The 20,207-nt window shown below is 41.7% G+C and overlaps 1 protein-coding gene across 1 annotated transcript in view; it reads left to right on the forward strand.

Moving 5' to 3' along the window:
* Positions 1 to 20,207, forward strand: part of SLC35F1 (solute carrier family 35 member F1) — a 179,414-nt gene that overhangs the window by 149,388 nt on the left and 9,819 nt on the right. Inside the window, exons 4-7 of the mRNA XM_033143683.1 lie at positions 10,267 to 10,426; positions 11,933 to 12,089; positions 15,589 to 15,641; positions 18,832 to 18,986. Coding sequence (XP_032999574.1) covers positions 10,267 to 10,426; positions 11,933 to 12,089; positions 15,589 to 15,641; positions 18,832 to 18,986 — 525 coding nt within the window. The remainder of the gene's footprint in view (positions 1 to 10,266; positions 10,427 to 11,932; positions 12,090 to 15,588; positions 15,642 to 18,831; positions 18,987 to 20,207) is intronic.

Here is a 20,207-nt window from a genome sequence, read left to right on the forward strand (position 1 = left end):
GCCTATAGAGCCAGATGAGCGCCGCAACCCCAGAGTCGTCCGCGACTGGACCTAATGGTCAGGGGTCCCTTTACCTTTTACCTATTGACTGGCAGCTGCTCTCTCCATGGTGTGATCTCACGTATCTGTCATCTGTATGTGAAGGAAGTGGCCACATGGGTGGAGCTAGTCACATGGCTCATTCCCAGGTCATTGAGACCCTTCTCAATGGGTTTGGTCCCTCCTGAGTGAGGATAGGTTAAAACAAACAAACAACACACATGTGATCAGTAAAAAAAAAAAAAAACCTACCATGTGATCATATGGTTGCAACCTTCACACAAAGCCAGCAGTCATGGGGAAAACAATTCAAACACGCCTCAAATGGTTTGTGAACACATATTATGGGTACTGCATCTGAATGATCTGCTTGCCATGTTTGTTTTATGTTGTCCTTGCAGCTCTAAAACTGTTTCATGTGATTTCAGGGCAGGAATGCAAAGTCTATCACTCCAACCATGTGAAAATCTAAAGAGATTTATTTATTTATTTATTTATTTATTTATTTATTTATTTATTTATTTATTTGATGTCAATTGCTTCCCATAAGTGTCTCGGAAGAGATTTCACAGTTAAAACATGAACAATAAAAAGAATTTCATATGCAAAACCAATTCTCTATATAAAAACAATATACACTTATACACAAAAGCAGGCAGGGATTGGATGTTATGAGTAGTTACAGGAATATGTGATTTCAGTCGTACCTAGTGCAAATATGATTATCTGCTTGCTACTATGTCTATTGACAAAATAATTCCTTCAGCATAGCTTAAATTGCAATTCAGATAGCTCTTCGGCTTTCTATTTCATGGTGGGTCAGGCTATTGTGCATCCATCCCATGCTCTGTAATTGTGAAATGTCTGAACAATGAAGATTACAGCATCCCTAGTGATAACATTTGCATCAGACAACAACCAATACACAGGTACTGTATGTTATCGAGTAGTTCTTTCTCTGCATTCTTTCCCCGTGTTCCCTCTTTAGCAAAAACATATTGGCACCTTCACTCATTATTTCTGAAATCGGAAATATGAGCATATGTCTGTCGATGAAGTTTGTGTGTGATATGTCGTCCACAAAAAGCAAAGCAATATGTTTGCCACTTAGACGAGAAAAATAAATATGACTGATGCAGTGCTCCCTTCTTCCACAGCACTTGCCATTTTCACAGTGGGAGTTCTTATGTATTTATGCATTTATTTATATCTGATAGGATTCAGTCTCACAGAGTGAAGATGATCGCTCGTGGATGCATTTAGAAAAAAAAATGTTGCAGACCATTTTGGATATTCTTGGCCTCCGAAGGTGTCATTTCAAACAAGAGCTCAGATTGAAAGCTGTTGTGGGTTTCTGAGCCCTGTTTTGTAGTGAACGCCTGGAGTCAGAGAGAGAATAGACAGTTCCGAGATCTGTCACATTAGACAAGAAGACCAGAGGGGAAATTGCCAATTAGAAGAGGTGAGGGTAGCATGGATGATAAATCCCTCTCCGGACGAAATCTTAATCCTTCTTGCAACTGCTGCTACTGTACCTCAGGGCCAGTCACTGACAAGTGGCAGCTGTGGGGGGCCAGGGGGGGAGAGAGAGCTTCACACAGTTTGCTTGCGGCCAGCACTAATGAGCTGCCCAAATGTGGCGACAGAAGATAGTAATTGGAGTGGGGGGCAAATCAATGGCAGAGAAGCAGCTCAGCTGTTTCTTGTTTAATTCCAGCTGGAGTTTGCTGACCAGCACTTTGCTTTGATAGTGGAAGAAACCAGCTCATTCCCCACAGTGTGTCCTATTGATCCCAAAGCTGCTATCCCCACCCACAAAGGATGCCAATGTATGAATGCATGCACCATGCATTTTGCAAAATACATTTTAGTTATTCATTTATTAGATTTCTATTCCACCTTTCCTCCAAGGAGCTCAAATTCCCACACTCCCCATTTTATTGTCCTTTTGCCCTGGGTGCTGAAGTGTGTCCCCCCCCCCCATGCTTTCTGTGTGCCTTCCTTTTTCCCTACTGTTCCACCCGGACCCTGTATGTATTTGTCTGCTCCCTTCCTTCAGTGCTGCATGTGAAAAGGGGGAAAATGGGTTTGGAGTTTGATAATTAATGGGGCCGTTGTTTGTAACATCCTTGCACAGATGCAATGGTTGAAATTTTGCTAAACCCAGTGATCCCTGGCTGTAAACTAGAACCGTCCTCTTCTAGGATGTCCTTTGACTATTGTGAATGCTTAGTTCCCTAACAGCACAATGCACAAGTGTTGTTGGTTTGCCTTGCCCTGTAAGCTGTGGTTGGGATCACCCACTTTTACCACATGCAGTTCTGTTCTGAATGCGTTTGTAATAGTTCCAGTCTTCTGTTTGTATCTCACTTGTAGTTTGCCTTGTGTGAGAAATCAGGTCCTGCCTCCTGAGCATATCCAGTAATGCACCTCCTTTTGTCTGTGAGAGGATAGAGGGCATATAAAATAATCTGAGATAATGCTGGGAACAATCTTGGTCATGGACATACGTTTTATGAATTGCTTTGAACCATGGAGCCAAAGGCACTTAAGACTCTGTGTACATTCTGCTGAGCTTATGGAGCCTAACGGGTGAGACGGTGGTGAGATTTTTTACTAGGAATGGGTTGATTGCATCCAGTTTCAGTCTCGCTTGCACTCAGTCATAGATCTGTTCCGTGCCATCCTGTGGCATGACATTGTTTCCCGTTCCATCCTGTTTGTCATTCCTTTTCTGTTCCATCCCATTGTATTATTATTATTAATCTGTGTTATTATTGTATGCATTTTTCTTTGCTGTTTCTGTAAAATACAAACTCTCTGATGCATTCACCAGTCAAATTTGTATTTCACACACACACACACACACACACACACACACACACACACACACATATTACAGTGAAAATGCATTGCGAAATCTGAAGAAGTGTGCATAATCAGTTGGGTGCTGCATTTCAAGTTCAAGAGCATCAGATCCAATTGGCCTGCTGTGGAAAGGAGACCTTCCAAATTCCTACTTTCCACTTCCCCACCAAAAAGGGAAACCCAAAACAGAGCCATCCTTCAAAATTCACGCTTATCCAAATTTTGTGATGCAGTTATCCAGTGTCTATAAAAATGCATTTACTAAGGGGAAAGTAAAAAAAAAAATCAATATATTTGTGAAACTAACCTACAAAACTACAGTGCATAAGAAGAAATTGCTTGCAAAAATGTGCAATATACAATTTTGTATGCAAAACTGCATACAAAAACATGTTAATTTATACTGCAAATTGCCCTGTAATCCTGGGAAGAAGGGTAGCATATAAATTTGATTAAATAAATAAATCACAGACTGGTGCAGAAATGTGGAGAACTGAATATAAGATGGTGGGGGGGGGGGTGAGAAACTTCAGGGAACCGAAATTGACAGATTTGCCCATCACTGTCAGAGGCTTTAAGATGCTGACTGCACTGACCCCTTGTGGTGGGGAGGAAGATGGCAGTATAAATAATTAAAACAAGTGTGGGTGGGTCTTCTAGAAACTCATAGGGGAAGAGTGCAGAGAGGAAGGTGCTTTTTTGCTCCACATGCTCTCTGTCCCCCTTCTCTCCCTCCACCCCCATCATAGGAGTGTATTCTGAGCTTGGAGGGTGAATCATACAGCCATCTTAATCAACTGTTTCCCACTCTCCATGTCTGCATGGCAAATGGTATTATGATCGTAATAATAAACAAAAGAATAGCAGGGCTCTGCAGTTCTGCTCTACATGACAAGTGGTCCATCAGTGTCTGGCAAATGGGATTAAACCTCAGCCTTCTCCCCAACCATGGAGCTGGGGAGAAGGCAGGGGTAATTTTTTTGTTTGTGCTGCATTTGGGAGGTGCTCAGAGCAGATAAGACCCACATCCTTCAGAGGAGTGAGAAACAATGTACAAGCAACCACAAACATTTGGCAGTGGCTTATGACAGCCAATTTTTTTGGATCCTTATTTATAACATTGTAACAATAGGGTCACTTTCTCTCACCTTTCTTGTGGTGTTAGGACAGGCATAGAGACACACCCTTTGTAAATTCAATAACTGACTGCCACCCCAATGCATGTTAATAATCCTAAGTCTGAACATGTGGGATCCAGCATTTACTTATGGGGAAGGGACACACATTTTAGTAGACTCCCTTTGTTCCCATATTAAAACTCCCAAGTTGGAAAACCACTTAATCAACTCCAGAGTTCAAATCCTAGCCTTTTCTTAATGTTTCAAGATAAAACAGCATGAGAGAAAGCAGAATTGCATCAAAAGGAAAATGAACAGTCATTTCCAAGTAGTTCTAGATGTATATTAGCCCTCTTCAGGCCTTCAGAGATAATATGTTGTGAGATGGGGCTCTAGAGCAAGCATGCTAGCTCCACTCCCCGTTGTCATTCTTGTCACCTCCCCAAGTTGGAGGGTGGCTGTCAGAAGTGGGGGGGGGCGCCTGTGCTCAAGCAGATGTGCATTTAAGATTTCCCAGCTTTCTAAAACATGAACAGAGCCTCAGTGAGTACAGGGTAACAAACGGTTGCTCTCCCATTTCTGGAGAATGAAGGGAATGATGATGAGGGCTGAGCTAGCATCTGAAGTCAGCGTCAGACCACCTGAAGAAGGCTACTGTCTGTAGAGAACATTCAGTAACTTAACAGACAGATTATATTTAGCTGATGTTTGCCCACGATGAGGAGAGCAGTAGCAGTCTCCCAAGCCAATGAAGATAAAGGCATGCTCAAACTCTTTAATTTTTATACTGTGTTCCAAGGACCAACAATGGGTACGGGGAGGAAGTGATCAGCTGGGAAACATTATGGGGTTATCAGGATGACAATACTTATCATGTCTCAGGGATGTGAAATGTGAAGCTGAGAAGATAATCTCTTTTTAGTATTTTGGGGAGAAGGATGTTTGGGACATGCCTTCCTCACTCTTCTATGATAAGTAGGGTTGCTTTTGGGTAAAGATTGTGTTTTTGAAGGGACAGAAGTGTTGAGGGTTTTGGTGTTCATCACAAGTGTTGTCAGTGGACAGGGCCCAGGAAACTTTCCTTCCCTCCTATTTCCCCAAACTGATAGCATTGATCTGCTTTTGGGTGGGCAATGAGACACCTGCCCCCCCCCCCACATCCCCATCTCACTGCTCATTATAGGACTATTATGCATAGAAGCTAGATATGTGCCTCCCTCCCCCCTCCCTCCCTCCCCAGTCTGTTTCTTACACTTAATAGCTGATCTGCACAAAGGAAAAGGTCACTTGCATGGGGTTACAATGGTCAGCCAGATTGCTGTATAACAGCTTGGCTCTGTTAAGTAACCAGACATGAACACTATTAATAAGATAAAAAGCAGCCACAAGGGCTTTAGAATAGCTTTATACGCAGCATTATGCACAGACCTAATCAATACAATAGCAGCTCTATTGCTTTAATTGAGCTGTTTCTTAATGGCTAGATGGAACAGCCATTCCACTATGTAAAACAATCATATCACCCTTGTTTTAATCGTATTAAATTTAGCTATTGAAGAGAAGGACTGTACTAGGCAGGACAGACAGTGACATATGGTGGAAAGAGCTTAATATGATTTGCTGGTTCTCTTTCTCCATAATGGTTAATTGAAAAGCAAATAGACCTGACCAGCCTTTTATTTCTGCATAGCTAGGGTGCGTTCCACATCTTACTGACATTAATGGGGAAATATTCCATTAATTTTCATGGTTACAGATTGTACTTCTTTATATATAAAAATATTTCTTTGCCAAAAAAAAAAAAATGCATCAAAAGAGGCGAACAAATGAACAAGTATTTCTTGTGCTACCCCTGGAGAGAATAAATAGAAAAACAAGGTTTCTATAAATGCTTAGAAATGTGTGTTGAATTATGTTAATGGACATATTGTGTCTTATACCCTGCAGTTAAGTTACACGTTAAAAACAAGCAGCAGTATTTAATGTAAAAAATATTTTTTATAAAATCAACTATAGGGAATTTGCAAGTAGTTTGGTATTGCCTCTGTATGTTAGATTTATACCCTAATATTTTGTGGTGGGGAGGTTATTAGGAAAGAATCCAAGGCTTTTATTTACTGGAGCAAACATATAAAGTAGGCGTCATCAATGAAGTGCCCCTGGGGTAACTGTGCCCCTGAAGGACCAGGTGTGCAGCCTGGGAGTCATTTTGGACTTGCAGCTGTCCAAGGAGGCGCAGGTCAGTTCTGTGTCCAGGGCAGCTGTTTACCAGCTTCATCTGGTACGCAGGCTGAGACCCTATCTGCTTGCCGACTGCCTCGCCAGAGTGGTGCATGCTCTGGTTATCTTTCGCTTGGACTACTGCAATGCACTCTATGTGGGGCTAACTTTGAAGGTGACCCAGAAACTACAACTAATCCAGAATGCGGCAACTAGACTGGTGACTGGGAGCAGCTGCTGAGACCACATAACACCGGTCTTGAAAGACCTACATTGGCTCCCAGTACGTTTCTGAGCACAATTCAAAGTGTTGGTGCTGACCTTTAAAGCCCTAAACGGCCTTGGTCCAGTATACCTGAAGGAGTGTCTCCACCCCATTGTTCTACCCGGACACTGAGGTCCAGCGCTGAGGGTCTTCTGGCGGTTCCCTCACTGCGAGAAGCCAAGTTACAGGGAACCAGGCAGAGGGCCTTCTCGGTAGTGGCACCTGCCCTGTGGAACGCCCTCCCACCAGATGTCAAAGAGAACAACAACTACCAGACTTTTAGAAGACATCTGAAGGCAGCCCTGTTTAGAGAAGCTTTTAATGTTTGATGGATTACTGTATTTTAATATTTTTTTGGAAGCTGCCCAAGTGGCTGGGGAAGCCCAGCCAGATGGGTGGGGTATAAATTATTATTATTATTATTATTATTATTATTATTATTATTATTATTATTATTACCAGAGTGCCCACTAGCACCTCCATGGCACCCACAAACGGTCTCTGTAAATGTCAGTAAATGTTAAATATTTGATACAAATAATTATGTAAGATGAAAACAAGATGTTTATATGGAGTACCCTCTCTCTCTCACAAACACACAGCCGAAGACAAAACTTCTATATTATACCAAGAGCTTACATGAGATCAATATATTTTTCTTCTCTTCGGTTCACATGTAATAATGCAGTGTTGTTCATGCAGCGTTTATACACTTCTCTTGTTTATATCTCTTGGGGCTCTGGGATGAGAAGCTGGACGTTTCTTTTAAATATGAAATTGCCATACCTCTAAACTGAAAACATAATTTCCCACGTAATGTGACCATTCCAGAAAAATGACAGTTTGCTTATTGTGCTTTATATGCTTGGTTTCGTAACTTTAAAGGCTTTTTAAAAAAAAACCAGATGTACAAATGTAAGATAGTTCCTACACTGTGCATATTAGTAGCTTCTGTTAACTTTTTTCCTCATATATTAAGAAATGCGCTGTGAGGGACTATTTTGGAAGCTTGAGGCTATTTTTGTTTGTTTGTTATTTTTGCCACAGTGTTGCCTAAGTGTGCCTTTTAAAATCAATGCTCTTATTTTGAATGCAGAAGCTGCTTCCAGCCCAGAGCTCCTCCATTGATAGTTCTCTTCTCCCCTGTGTTTCTGGGGCCTGCCTGAGCCCTCACATCCTTGGCATATCCTGTGCCATTTTTCTTATTCATAATGGTGCTTCCATTCACTCCACTGTGGTTCCATCTATGCTTTTATTCTGTCAAAAACTGACACTGTTTCATGCAGTCTGATGGCGTAGGGCTCAAGTGTGAGGGGAAAGAGCTGGCTTTGCTCTGCTATAAATTATTTCTCCCTCCCCATAGAAATGAAAATTCCAGATTTATCTCTGAGAATTTTAACCTGAGCTTCTCTTAGATAAGCACTGGTATATATTCTGCTATGCTGAGCAAAGGTATTAATACCCTTGTTGTTATAATAATTATTGGTATAGGTTTACCCAACTAAGTTTTATTTAGTGTAGACTTATGGAAATTAATGGAGCGAAGTTAGTTGTGCTTATTAATTTCAATGCATTTACTCCTGAGTAGGACTAGCATTGGACACAACCTTATGTATGTTGGATTTTTAATGCTCCAACCCATCAAAAGCTTATTTCAGTTATTTTTTACAACCACTGCATAAAATAGGCAGTATTATTTTCCCCATCTTAAAGGCAAAGGCCTGAGAGACAGTTTGCTGATGATCAAATGGTTAAAAATTGAATTGGGCACTACCCAGCTAATAGTTCCTGGTCTTAACCACTGGGCTATTTTAACTCTTAGCTTTTACTCATGGAAATCTCAAGTGTTAGGAAAAGAGTTCTGACATAAACGGTTTTTAACTGAGCTTCTGAAGGGGGGAACAGTTGCCCACACACACAGAGGGAGCCTATCTCCTGTTGGCATCTCTAACTATGGTATTTATTCTATAGTGTTGGGTCCAAAGCACTTTTTTTTAGGACTGCTAAGTCACTGCCAGATGACCTGTTATCCCACAGTGCCCAGTACATTTCCTCATCATTTTCCGTACCACAAAAGTCCACTTTTTAAGAACCAGGTTTGTTGGGCAAGAGCAGCAATCTGCTCTTCACCCACCCGCTCACACACACCACTTTCTAAGGCCCAGACTGTGAACACAGGAAGACAACTTGCTAGAGTTATAATGTTGGAGGCTTGGTTTTGAGGAAGGAAACAAGGAATATTTTTTCCTGCTTATCCAGCCTTTTGTCCAGTTAACTTGGTGTGCATCTGTAGAATCATAGAACTGTAGAGTTGGAAGGGACTAGGAGTCATTTAGTCCAACCCCATGCAATGCAGGAATCACAGCTAGATAATTCCTGACAGATAGTCATCCAACCACAGTTTACGAATCTCCAGTGAAGGAGAGTTACCGGTAACCACCATTTTAGATAGGCCATTCTACTGTCAAACAGCTCTTAACTGTCAGAACAGTTATTCCTACAGTTCAGTCAGAATCTCTTTTCTTGAAATTTTAACTGTGGCTTATATCCAACAGCACACTAGTGGCAATTCACTCTCGCCACAGGACTTCAGTTTCCTCTCCTCCCCTACTTGTTTGCCACAATCTGCACCATATGACCTCCCAACTCTCCAGAGCCGATTCTGAGAGTACCTGGAAGGGGTGGCTGAAAGGGACAGGAGAGGGATAAGAAGTTACTGTATGTTGTGCACACCATAGTGTGTTGCATGAGCAGAGCTGCAGGGTTGGACACAGCCCCTTGTGTGTGTATATATAAGTGTATGTGTGGAGAGAGAAAGAGATAAACTGAGCAGGGGGTGAATAGATTCAACATAGCATCTTTCATGGTAATGCTCCACTTGCTGGCTTCATTTTTTGCCTGCTAGCATCCAGCTTCATGGGCAGATTCTTGGGGTGCAGTTCTAGTAAGTAATAGTAGCAGCAACAACAGTAGAAATATCAGTATTTCTGGGTTATACTTGAAGTGGTGATTGACCTGCTTCATCTTCTCCTGGGTATCCACATTGTGTATTGGATAAAAAAGTACAAAAGGAAAGCCACAAATGTTTAGGTCCCATCACATATACATGTATGTACTACTTGGTTTTTCCTATAATATACAAAACTACCTTTATTCTTGTCTACGGCTATATTCTTGGACCACCTACTTCTAACTCTCCATACACCCATGCTCACACAGTGCTGTTATTCAACTTTGTGATATTAACCCTAAAATTATGGTTCTAGAACTACTCCTTTTATTATATTTTTGCACACCCCTGAAGCAGCAAGAGGAGCAACAGTGTGGGTGGTAGCATTTGTTTAAATAACTGGCAGCCATTCTGCTATGGAAATTGTCAGAATCTTTTTAATGGCAATAATACTGATAAAGTGGTGCTGTTATTAAGAAGCAGACGTTTTCTGCCAAGGTCGCTGACCCCTATTTGCAAGTGCTCATCAGCTTCAGTTGAGGCCCAGTCCTAAAAGCCTTGTTAGCACCCAGCAGATTCAATCACAACACTGTTGGGTTAAGAAGGGGCTGGCAGGGTCTTGAATTTTGCCCCTGAGCCGTTTGAACATATTTCTTCTAAGGTAAGCATTTCTGTCTGTTTCCTTCTGTTTTAACGCTTTTATGTTTTGAGAAGCAGCCTATATTTGTAGTCATATGCACCTTGATGCTTTCTTTTAAAAGTTGTTGTTCTCTCTCTCTCTCTCTCTCTCTCCCCTACCCTTACAGCTCCTAGATTGTTTTGTGATTCCAGTTGTGATATTACTATCTTGGTTCTTCCTGCTGGTTCGGTACAAGGCAGTGCACTTCATTGGCATTGTGGTCTGCATTCTGGGGATGGGCTGCATGGCAGGAGCCGATGTCCTTGTTGGAAGGCAGCAAGGGGCAGGTAAGGATCTGCATACATGTTTCTATGCAGGAAAGAAATGCTGTGCCTGGAATGCTGTTCTCCAGCAATCAGAGGAGTTCAGAAACAAGATTTCCTTGTAGCCTCAAAACAAATTTGGGAAGGGTATTTTGTAAAGGGAGATCCAACACAAACTGCATCTGTTTTTGTTTCAGTTCATCTGCTTGTCTGATACATGTGCCTTTGCATGTGCAGGGAAAAGAATCCAGGCCAAATGGCATATGAGACTCTTAAAATAATGTACAGTGGTACCTCGGCTTACGAACTTAATCCGTTCCGGAAGTCCATTCTTAAACCGAAACCTTTCTGAAACCAAGGCACGCTTTCCCTAATGAGGCCTCCCGCCGCCGGTGCCCTTCTACTGTTCGGCTTCTGTTCTTAGACTGAGGTAAAATTTGCAAACCGGGACACTACTTCCGGCTTTGCAGAGTTTGTAAACCGAATCGTTCTTAAACAGGACTGTTCTTAAACCGGGGTACCACTGTATTAAGGTCCCAACAAAGCCCTTATTTGCACTAATGCTATATATGGGCAGGATGACCTTTTGAAAGGTCATGTGTAGCATGTGACTCCCAGTGTACAGCTGCTGTATACTGGTCTGCACATGTGCTAGTGATCATTTTAACTGTACAGTCTGTATACAGTGCATGTCAGAGCTTTCCTGCAACTTGTGAAAGGAATAAGTTGTGCTTAACTAATTTGGCAGGAAATCGGGAGAAATCTTTTTTTAACAGATTGGAGTGTGTGTGAATTTGGGAATTCTTGAAGAGAAAGGTTACCATAAAGTCTCAATGCTTAAAACACAAACAGCTCCTTCAAACTGCTATTTAACATGACAAAGCAAACACTGTACTATTGTTGTGTGACTCCAGCACGTATATAAAGGTAGAGTAAAATCCTGTGGGAAAGTGCTAGTTTTGTGTCATTTCGGGCTGCTTGCAAGAGATTGATTTTTGATTGCTACCCCATATTTTAAAAACCACTCAAAGTTTTCCACCCACCCTTCCCCCAGTAGATAGAAGTGATTCCCCCCCAAAAAACACCATTTTCTAAACACCATGGGATGAGGTACAGGGGACTGCTGAGAGTGGAGGAAATTGCTCAAAGCTGAGCCAAGATTTGCCTGAGTTCGGGCAATTCCCCTTTCCCTTAGCTCCCCTTCCTCTAGAAAGATTTTCCAAGGGCCAAGGCCAGGTGTAGAGGACAGGTGGGATGCATATTTGCTTCTGTGAACTTCTTTCTATTCACTTATCGTTGAATTCACAGCATTGTGCTGAAGATGTTGCAAAAGCTTTGCCTTTAGTGTCTCCTTGGAGGTATCTGTCTTGCATGTGCAATGAACATGCAGAGATAAATTTACCCTCAAAGGATAGGTGCAAAAGTCTTTCCAAAAGTGTAAAGAGATTTGATGAAGGACAGCTCTGATAGCAGATTTTGATCTGCTTTTTCATATATATATCTATATATATATTCTCTTTGTGCTCCTAGGAGAAAATAAACTTATAGGGGACCTTCTAGTACTAGGTGGAGCCACTCTCTACGGCATCTCCAATGTTTGTGAAGAGTACATCGTACGGAACCTGAGTCGGGTGGAGTTCCTAGGCATGATTGGACTCTTCGGTTCCTTCTTCAGTGGAATTCAGCTGTAAGTAAGGAAAGGCAGCTGCCTGCTACTATTGAAACAAAACCATAAAGTCCCATACCATCTCTTCATTTGTTTCATTAGAAATCTCCCAATCACATGCACTTTCATGTGTATTGTAGAGGCTGAATGGTCCCCAAACCCCTGGTCTTCCATCCATTCACCTGCCACTGGCCATACATTCCAAATAAAATACCTGCTGATGAAAAAGAAATGCTTGAAGTTTGTAGCCCACCAAAGTATGGTTTGAACGTGACTTACCATAAAAGCCCAAGGCCAAATGAGCTGTTGGGCTGAGTAGAAACGGGTTGAATGAACTTACATTCCAAGATGCTCACAACAGCAGCCCTATGACATCATTTTAGCTGAGGGACACTGATTTTTCCAAAATGTGTTTCATGGCTCGTGTGTGGGGATCTAATCCTGTATCTCACTGGTTTCAGTCTGACATTCTAATCACAAGACCACACTAGTGCTCAGTGTGTGCCTTCTTCTTCTCCTGGTTTTGGTTTGGTGTTTTTAAAAAATGAAAAACTGTCTCTGGAAGCTGTGATGGAGAGCTGAAGACTGGAAGAAGGATGTGCTTCACCCTTCCCCATTTGGTTGTTTTTCAGAATCATCTCCCAGCTGTGTCCTCCTTGATGGAAAATATACAGGCAACCAAGAATGGCATCTAGCTTGGCTAGAATAAAGAATAACTAACTAAAGAATAATTAACTAATAAAGAATAAAAAATACCTAACTAATATTATAAAATGCATGCATTGTGACTTTCAAAGCCTTTCAGAGTATTAGGGACCTTACTGGTGTTTTGTTTAACATTTTGGACCACCAAACAAAAGCTTCCTTGTTATTGACACATTTGGAGCACCAATCCTTTTATTTTCTAAGGTTGGGCAGGTTTTGTGCACAGTATGGCTCTTTATTACCACTGTTTCTCTTGAGCCTCTGCTTGGTCAGTGTTAATATTTCAACTTAATGGATTTCAGTCATGTTCTAAATCAGCACTCTGCAAAACCTGCATTGGCCCACAGGCAGCAATACTGCGCTTGGACAGCCCCAAAGGGCACATCATGCTCTGTTTTCCCTGTCAAGCTGAAGAAATAATATTTTCTGCAGAAAATAAAATAGGACCCGAGTTTTGGAAAGTAAAGTGCCCAAAGGGGCAATCCCTGTAGCCTTGGAACTGATGTAGTCTGTATGCACACTGCACCTTAAAGTGCAATCGAAGCACATTCCCCCCCCCCCACAGAATTCTGGCCACTGTAGTTTCTCCTTCACAGACTTACAACTCCCAGCAAACTACAGTGCCCAGAATTTTTAAAGTGGGGGAAAGTGCTTCAAATGTGCCTTATAGTGTGTACACAGCTCAGACATGCTGAAAAGGCAATGTGCTTTAGTCATTAGTGAACTTTGCCACTTAAGAGTGAGACAGGAGGGGAGCATCATAGCATGCTACTTCATATTAAGAAAAACTCACTCCTCAAGGAAAGCTGGCTACTGTGTATAAGCAATTACCAGTCTTTTCCTGGCATAAATACCTCCTGTGCTCAATGGCAAGGATTTCTGAGGATGCCTGCACAGTGACAGCTTTAAAAGTTTGACTGACAAGGGAATTTATCATTAAAATGTACAAGTCATCATTGAATTATGTTGCTAAATTAGTTGCTGTTCTGATTATTTTCATTTCCAGGAAAGATTAGAATCAAATGGAATCTGGTCTGGGCATTGTCTTGAGACAATTCTACATGGTAATAACAGATTGAGGGAAAATAGATATTTTATGCAAAGACTAGTGTGAGGAAGATGAATTTTATTGGCAAATCCAAAGGATTTCATTGCCGGTAGCTTCATCCTGAGAAGCAGGATAAAAATTATGCTGTATTTGTTGCTGATGTATTGTTAATCTAATGCTTTACAGAAAATGATGAGATTATCCTGCATATATAAATATGTATGAGACATACATCTGTTTGTCTCTTTTCTCTCAGCATCTGTAGGAAAACGATAGGGATTTTTGGTGCTGAACTAAATTAACCCAGCAAGGATAGTATGAAACTTGGGTTCAATCCGTAACATTTAATGTATCTTCCACCTCCACAGCACCATATGCATATGTTTTAATGCTAGATAGCACAATATGAAAGGGAAAATGATGCCGTGGGGCCACCTTCTCCTTTTTTACAACAGATTATCCTCTTAGCTTGGCCAATACTTTGAAACTATTTGCTCCAGACACTTGCTACCACCAAGAATTCTTCTTATACTAAGCTATCTTGCTTTAAAACCTATTTAGTGCTCAGCTGTTGTTGGATCCTTCTCACACCTCTCTATACATAATGCTTCTCTTCTACTTTTGACCAATCTCACCCCTGTCTATTCAAGATGGCAACAGTTTTTTAGCTCACTTATCGTCAATTGTGCTGTAGCAATACACATTGCATATTTCACTTTCATGTGAAATGCACATACAGAAACAGAGCCACAAAATGCACATTGAAAAATATTCCCCCCCACCCAAGCACTACTCATGTGAACTGTCCGCTTTCTTTGTCCCCAAATAAGCTACAGGCTCAGTCCTTCACCCAGGAACTTGGGTGTCATTCTGCCTCTGTGTGATATTAATGCTACCTCCTCCTCCTCCTCCTCCTCCTCCTTGTTTGAATTTATATACCGCCCTATACCTGGGGGTCTCAGGGCAATGGAGACACCCAGTTTTCAGGGCTAGCTTACTTGCATGGAAATACCCACTGTTGGTAAATTAGGCAAATTAGGTAGTAACAATGGAAATATGCAGAAATAGCCTATTTTCTGATTGTCAAGCCTTCAGAAACACAATTTAGTCCTATTCATGTTGGCTAGAAAGAAGTTGCCACTGACTTCACTGGAACTTAGTCCCAAGCAAGTCCCTCTGATAGAAGGAATTAAGATCAACTTTACATTAGTGTTAATGAACTTATCAAAATATGGTGTACACTGAGAATCTTGACCACATCTCAGCTTCATCAGTTTTGATGAACCCTTGCATTATGCTTTGTCCCTTCCATGGTATTCATTCCTGTGTGGTCAGTCACTTCTTGCCTGTGATTTATTTGGATTTTTATTTGCTAGAGAGGAGCTTAAAAGAGAATATAATGCACACAAATGCATCATTAATATTTTATTTGCTAGCTCCAAAAAATTTTAATACACCGAATAGTTGCCAGTATATCATACAGTGTGGATATGCAGCTTTAGGCAGATTGCCCATTTTCATTAAAGCTGCTCTCATTGGTGTGTTAGTGACTCTTATTACTGTGCCATTTACCTTTCAAACTGAGAGATGTGCAGGGATAAAGACAGAGCTGACTAAACAGACCTGACAGCATTTAACCTGTGCAGGAGTTCTCCCAAATCTATTTCTAAACCTCAGTTATTTGTCTTCATTTCGGGAGCTAATTGAAAATAATGTGAGTTCCCATCATGAAATTTTACCTTTACTTTTCTTCTTCTTCTTTTTCAGTGCCATAATGGAACACAAGGAGTTGTTAAAAGTTCCCTGGGATTGGCAAATAGGTAAGAGCGCAACTCATCGCTTTAGTGGTTGCTGTTGAAAAAAAGAACTGATGTTTTGGATGTGTGCTTGCATTGTTGAACAGGCAGCGTTTGTAACATCCTCGTGTAGCCCTGTCCAAGACTGGAAACAAGGTACCTTGTAACATTCTCTTCACAGGGAGCAGTGTTTGGAATCGAGAAAGCACTGTAGGGCTTTGAAACATTGACTCTTTTCCATTTGAGCTGTGAAATGGCCAAAGGGCAATTTAATGCCCCTCGCCACCACTGAATAGCAACAGAAACTTCAGCAGAGTTTTCTCCTTTGCACTTCACCTGCTCGCTCCTGCCAGTCAGTTCAACGGAAGGGACTGACTGAGGTGCACAGGATATTCTGAAGCCTGTTTACCCTTTCATGCTGGGAAGATGAGGGCTGAGCCCTATACCAGTGTTTCCTGCTAGCTCAAGAGAAAGTGACTGCATTGCATAACCAGAGAAGGGAGCATCCCTTGGGTTCGTCAGGCCAGTCTCGTGGACTGCTGGCTCCCTGGACCTGCAGTTTTTCCTCTAATCCACCTATTTGTGCATGGTGGCCCATTAGAGCCAGTCTGGTGTAGTGCTTAGTGTGTCATAATAGGAACTGGAAGACTACTAAGCCATGAAACTCACTGGGGGACCTTGGGCCAGTCACTGTCTCTCAGCCTAACCTATCTCACAGGGGTATTGCAAGCATAAAATAAAAGGAAAGAAAAAGTGGGGTATAAGTGTAATGCAAAATAAAAATCCGATAAAAGTATAAGCATTGTAACTCCATTAAAAGATTAAAAGATGGAGTGTTCCAAAAGCTAACATGAAAAGGCAGCATTTCACAGCCACTGCCAATGAGAGGAAGGAAAACAAAGCCAGCATTAGATATCCGAGTTGCTCAAAATCTTACTTCTGTCGTAAACCTGTACTTGCTTCAAAGAAAACAAGACTGCGCATGAGCAGTGTCTCCACTATTGAAGGTGCCACACACTATGAAACTTGTACTGAATTTCATTTTTGCACCTAACTGAATGAGAGGAACTAATTTATGGGGAAAGGCACTGCACTGCTAAGCAAAGAATTTTCCGCTTAAGAATCGACATTCAGCTGCAATGTTTCCAATAAAGATGGGATTTCCTCTTTCTAATGACAGAGTGATCTAAGAGGAAGATATGGATGCTGGCTAGCGTCAAATGGCAAGTTGAGCACCAATGTGCTCCTATAACAAAGAGCGGAATAATGTGCTGATAATGCATCAGCAACTCCCTGTTTAACCTACTTCCAAAATGAACATCAAAAGCAGCAGGTTAAAAAGCAGTCAGAGTCAACTAGTGACAGAGGGAATCCCTGAGCAGTGGCGTTATAATAAGCTACACGGTAAACCGTTGCTCCCCTTGGGCTTGCGCTCATCATTTCCTCTAATTATCACAAAACCTTAATAGAGAGAGGCACATCTGCCACAAGAAGTCTTAGTAGTTTTGACAGTGTGGCTCACAAACTAAGCAACAAATCAATATAAAGGATGGTCGCGCTCTTTCTTCAAGCAGTGGAGTGTTTTAAGAGCCTTCTGGGGCTCATTTCCCTTTTAGTGAGAGAGGGAAGAAAGAAAGGGTGTTTTGTGGTGTGAATTTACAAATTTATTGGCTAAGTTGACAGCAGGTATTTCAGCCAGAAACCATGTGGCTCCATTAATCCCCCCAAATAGTTCTCTCACCAAAAGCAGCTTCTCTCAGGATCCCCTTTTTATTTTACAAAAGCATATGCCTTACCAAAACAGGCATTGGGGCAGGTTTGTTCATACTACTATCCCGTGGCAGCGATGGGGAAACTCTGACCTGGAGACCAAATGGGGTCTATCACCTCTCTCCCGGTCTTTCTGGCCCTTGAATCTCTCCCCAGGCCACAGCCCTAACCAATCCTGCTTTGCATTTCTCTGGAGTGCTTTTTGCCTGGTTTGAATGAGCCCTTGAACTCTGAGAATGCTTCTTGCTTTCTGGGATGGAAGACAAAGAGCAATGAACAAGGCAAGTCTGTGTGGAAACTAACCTATGGTAAACAAGTAAACTTTGCAATATAGTAGTTGCTCTGCCCCCACCCACCATTGGCGTGTGGGACCTGGAAGGTTGTCCAGAAGAAAATGTAGCCCTTGAGCTCTAAAGGGTCCCCACCCCTGTTTTACAACTAGAAAAGGAGAGAAAGAAGCCTCAGGGATGCCCTCTAGATTGTTGGCCATGCTGTCTATGTCTGATGGGAGTTTGAGTGCAACAACATCTGGAAGGCACCATGTTGTCCATCCTCATGTACCTTCATGTGTCCATGTTCCTCAATGAAACTTTATCTGCATTTCACAGACTCCTTGTGAACTATGCCCTAAGATCATGAGATAGATTTCAAATTGAAACAACAAGCGACAATTTTGTAGCAAATACTGCTAATTACAGTATACAGACATCATTCGCATCGTTGGCTAGCTGTAAAGTGTGGAACCATAGCAGCTGTGCTTACTTAGTTGCCTGTTCAGGAATACCCAAATTGTGAAGGACAATGACAGACAGGAATCTGATACTGAACTGTACTTTGTTTATTGCAGTAACTGGAAGGTTTTAATTAAGACTGTGTCAACAGTTATGTTCTCTTAGATTTTAAATTCAGCACATTTATTTCATAGCCAAGGACACATATCTGAATGCAAGAAACCACCTTGCTGAGTTAGACCCTTGGTCTCTTCCCTTCGAACACCTGTAAGAAGCTCTCCGGCAGATGTCTTTCCATGCTACCTGAGGATAATTTTAAATGAAGACTGTTTCTTCATGAATCACATGCAGTCTGCCACAGTTATGAACCTTCCATTGAATTGGAGAATGTAGCCTTGCTGCCCTTGAAACAGTAATAGCTGTGGACTTCTGTCCCTAACACAGTTAAATCGTTTCTACTTTTAATGGAAGGAATCAAGCCATATTCATTTTAGGATTTCACAGGTTGATAGGGCTATCTCTCACCTCTCATCTTACATCCCATCATTATCCTAAAGGATGTCTTGAGCCTCTTCTAAGTAGTGCGGGGTTCTTAACTTTTCTCTTAGCAGAAAATGTGCCTTTTAGAAAAGTTGTGAAGGACAATGCTAACTGTTGTTGTTTTTCTCTCCCCCCCCCCCGCTCCACTTTTTTCTGATTCTTTGTCCTCTCAGGATTGCTCTATGTTGGCTTTAGTGCTTGTATGTTTGGCCTCTACAGCTTCATGCCTGTGGTCATTAAGAAGACTAGCGCTACAGCAGTCAACCTCTCCCTGCTTACAGCAGACTTGTACAGCCTTTTCTGTGGATTTTTTCTCTTCTACTACAAGGTAAATGGAGCAGACTTTGCATTTGAATAATTGATTGCTCTCTTGCAGGCAAATTGGTGATGCAGAAAAATCAATACAGCGAAAACAATGGCAATATCTCCAGACTGCTTTCACTCCAGAATTTATATACTTCATGTCTCCTTGGAAAGGAGTAGCCCATCACACACAGAATTTATTCTGTAACTGTTGCATCCCATTTGGAGGTGTGACAGTATCCTTCCTGACTGTCTCTGTTCAGTTGTGACCAGCAGATGACAGAATATCTATGCAGTTGCTGGAGATGGAGGCAAACTTGGTTGAATTCTTGGCTCTTGGCTATGTTGGCTGGGACTGATGGGAACTGGAGTGCAACAACATATGGAGAGCATGACACTGGCTACCCCTGGCCTGTTTGGAACAGCTAACCACAAGTCATTATACTTTAATAATAAAAATGAAATAAACTCCCTACATATTAAACAGCCCATTGGAGCTGATTGCCAGTCATAAAGCCATATTGCTGATTTAACTGGAGCCCATCATGTCTGCACCAATATAGCCTACTATGGCTCTGGCATGTGAAGGGAACATAATAAATTTAAAACAAAAAACACCTCAGTTCCAAATGTCGTCAAGACAACACAACCTCCTGATACAGGGAAGTGAAATCCGAACAAAACACTTCCGGATGTTCCCTCTCCCTCCTCTTCCCTCCCCTCCATTTAGTATCCAAAAGCTCTAAAGCTCAGTAAAGCTAGTTTCCTGCATTCCCTTTGATTTCCAGAGATTTACTGCTGTAGGTGCAATAAAGCTGCCAGAAGATAAAAGTAGCAGCACAGGGGGAGGGGGAAATCACAACAGTTACTTGAAAGCCTCATAAAAAATATGTTCTGCAAGAAGTACTAAAATGCTCAGATGATTCTAATTCACCATAAAGTCATTTACTTTCCACTGAAGAGAGGCTTTTGCCCATTGGTCAATATGCTATAAAACAAAAGGAATTAGTGCAGCTAAGAAGGGTTGCAGCTGGGCTAAAAACAGAACAGGTGGAAAACATGCAGGGTATACCGACCTTAGCAGGATAATTAATATAGGTCATTTACGGCTAATGTGTTATGCTTCATGGTTGGGGGGAACTTAAAAGCTTGCCTTCCTCTTATAAATGATAGGGAAAACCCATACAAAAATTACAGGGCTGCATTTATAGTCCTTCAGCCAGAATTATAAATTCTGATCAACAGG

The sequence above is a fragment of the Lacerta agilis genome, chromosome 3 (genome assembly GCF_009819535.1).
Source record: "Lacerta agilis isolate rLacAgi1 chromosome 3, rLacAgi1.pri, whole genome shotgun sequence".
In the NCBI taxonomy this organism is placed as follows: domain Eukaryota; kingdom Metazoa; phylum Chordata; class Lepidosauria; order Squamata; family Lacertidae; genus Lacerta; species Lacerta agilis.